The sequence below is a fragment of the Dreissena polymorpha genome, unplaced genomic scaffold, assembly GCF_020536995.1.
Source record: "Dreissena polymorpha isolate Duluth1 unplaced genomic scaffold, UMN_Dpol_1.0 chrUn010, whole genome shotgun sequence".
Taxonomy (NCBI): domain Eukaryota; kingdom Metazoa; phylum Mollusca; class Bivalvia; order Myida; family Dreissenidae; genus Dreissena; species Dreissena polymorpha.
Window position 1 is genome coordinate 139,368 of NW_026273324.1, and position 2,472 is coordinate 141,839.

Sequence of the window (2,472 nt, forward strand, 5' to 3'; positions counted from 1 at the left end):
CATCTGCAGACCTCTCCCTGCAGTCTTCATGTACACATGTTCCAACACCGGAACCTTTTCCGACAACTGAGCCACTACCCGGTCCGAAACCAAGGTAACCTCAGCCGCCGTATCTACTACAGCCTGTACTGCAAGGCCGTTCAGCCTCACTTTAACCCGGAACATCGAATCAGACCTTATCTGTCTGATTATGACCGGTGGGCCCCTATCATTGTGGATCAGGTCTGGACCCTCTACACTGACCCCTTGCCGTTTATATCGGCAAAAGACACCTTCCTACCTTCTCTAGGGGTATCACCGACTTTATCACTTGCCTGTTTGGGACAATCTCTGGCCATGTGACCAAGCTCGTTACAACGGTAACAGCGGTCACCCCTAGCCGGGGACGGTGTCCTGCTCCTAAGTTTAGGACAGTCCCTTTTGAAATGCCCTGCCTCGTTGCAATTAAAACATTGGCGTCTGGCTGGGGATGGAGATTGACTTCTGGTGGGTCTTGCCAACAGTTGGTCAAGTTTACCCATCAGGATGTCCATTTTCTCCTCCAACTTGACCACCCTTTCAACCAGTCTATTCTGAGAGGCCACCTTCACCTCAGCAACCTCTACCTGCCCCTCACATTCCACTTTTCGCACCAACTTTGGTCTTCCATACATTAACCCGTGAGTATGGATAGCCCATTTAAGTTTGTCAATTGCCTGTTCTATTGACACAGGCCGCTGATTTATAACTTGTTCCCCAGCCTCTCTCTCCTTAGCTCCCATGCATAATTTCAAAATCGCTTCCTGCACCATATACTCCTCTGGCAAACCCCTAAAGGCTTTGCCAGCAAGGGTCAAAACCCTGTCCGTCCAATCATCCACAGACTCCTCCTCTCCCTGTCGCGCACCCGAAAAGGTTACCCTTGCCGTTTCCGGCAATTCCCGGTAACCAAACCTCCTCTCGAGCTTGTCAACTACCTCTATGTAGCCCAGCTCCACCTCCCTGTCCATCACTAAGGCATAGTACTCACTTACCTTATCGGTGAGACAGAGACACAAGAAATCCCGCTTCTCAAAGTCATCCCATTCGAAAATACCCGCGTATTTTTCAAATTTGGTCAGGAAAGCATGCCAGCTTCCCCGGCCATCATAGACCAGTGCTTTAGGTTAGGACTGGATTCTAGATTTTTGTTGACCTAAAAGCATAGCTCTCTGGCCAACAGGTGGTGCAACCGTGTTATTGGTAGCACCGCGCACCGCATGTGTAGCATGTCGCGAAACACAACGTGGGGTTGCTACGCTCCTGCACACCTGCGGTGTAGGTACCACCTGTGGCGCGGCAACATACCCTGACTGTACAGGCGAGGTCATATATGTCATATGTGGCTGGTCTACAGGGTCAATTAATTGACCCTGAGATCCAACCAACATATATTGCAGCTGACCCGCTTGTGATACCGGCACATGTGTCATGATCTGATACTGACCAGGCTGTGCCCCATGCCCCATGGCATGGAACTGAACAGGGTACGTCCCATGTGCCTGGGGCATTTGAGCCATAGCCTGGTATGAACCAGACTGCACACTATGGTTCATTGGAATATATTGTGTCGACGTCACAGACCTATACTGTACAGGTTGCTCTAATGACCTCTGCTGACACCCTATTGCCGCACTGGGCTGAGTTGCGGCCTGGTAGTGAACAGACTTAGGCTTCATTGGCATTGGCGATGGTGTCACAGTCAGATATTGTACAGACTGTTCTACGGACCCCTGATTAAACCCTACCTCCGTCCTTTCCTGTATCACTTTTGACCTTGCCCCCTGATCCCCCTTCTTAGCATCAGATGATTTGATATATGATGCAGGAGGTCCACTGAGGGACGCACTATCAATCGCTGCCGTCACCCTCTCTATTACTCCCAAACCCAAATTGGTATCCGGCACAACGACTAGCTCATTAGCTGTCTCTAACCCCTCACCTTCATCCTCACCCTCATTCACAATTTCCAACTCATTTACGGTCCCTGACTCAGATTTGCTAAATCTTATCATATTCCACATTTGACTTGATGGTCGTATATACGGGAGTTTGACCAAAGCATCAGGTGTAATGCTACCGTGAAATTCCCGGTACGATACACTTGATTGGGCCACCCTGGCGCCGATACCCGGAACCGTTTGTAGTTCCGTTACCGGCGCCGTGTCAATATCCACTAGTTGAACACGATTCATTTTTTTGATTTATGTAATTAAAATAATGTGTGAAAGAAATAGCGGACAAATATTGCAACGCCGATTTTAATTTTATGGGTAAACAGCACACACAATGCACGTATATTATAATGAAATATAGGTCACACAAATTGAAATGTGCAAGCAGACAAAAACAATCACGGGAATATTACACATTCAAATACCCCGTAAACTTGAAATAACATTGCATTTGAAAAACACACAAACACAATGATGGCATACAATTTAATAATCAAAG

The 2,472-nt window shown here is 47.9% G+C and overlaps 1 protein-coding gene across 1 annotated transcript; it reads right to left on the reverse strand.

Moving 5' to 3' along the window:
• Positions 1 to 233: 233 nt before the first annotated feature.
• LOC127863488 (uncharacterized) lies at positions 234 to 989 on the reverse strand. Its single transcript, XM_052403035.1, has one exon. The coding sequence runs from the start codon at positions 987 to 989 to the stop codon at positions 234 to 236; it is 756 nt and encodes a 251-aa protein (XP_052258995.1).
• Between the last annotated feature and the right edge of the window lie 1,483 nt (positions 990 to 2,472).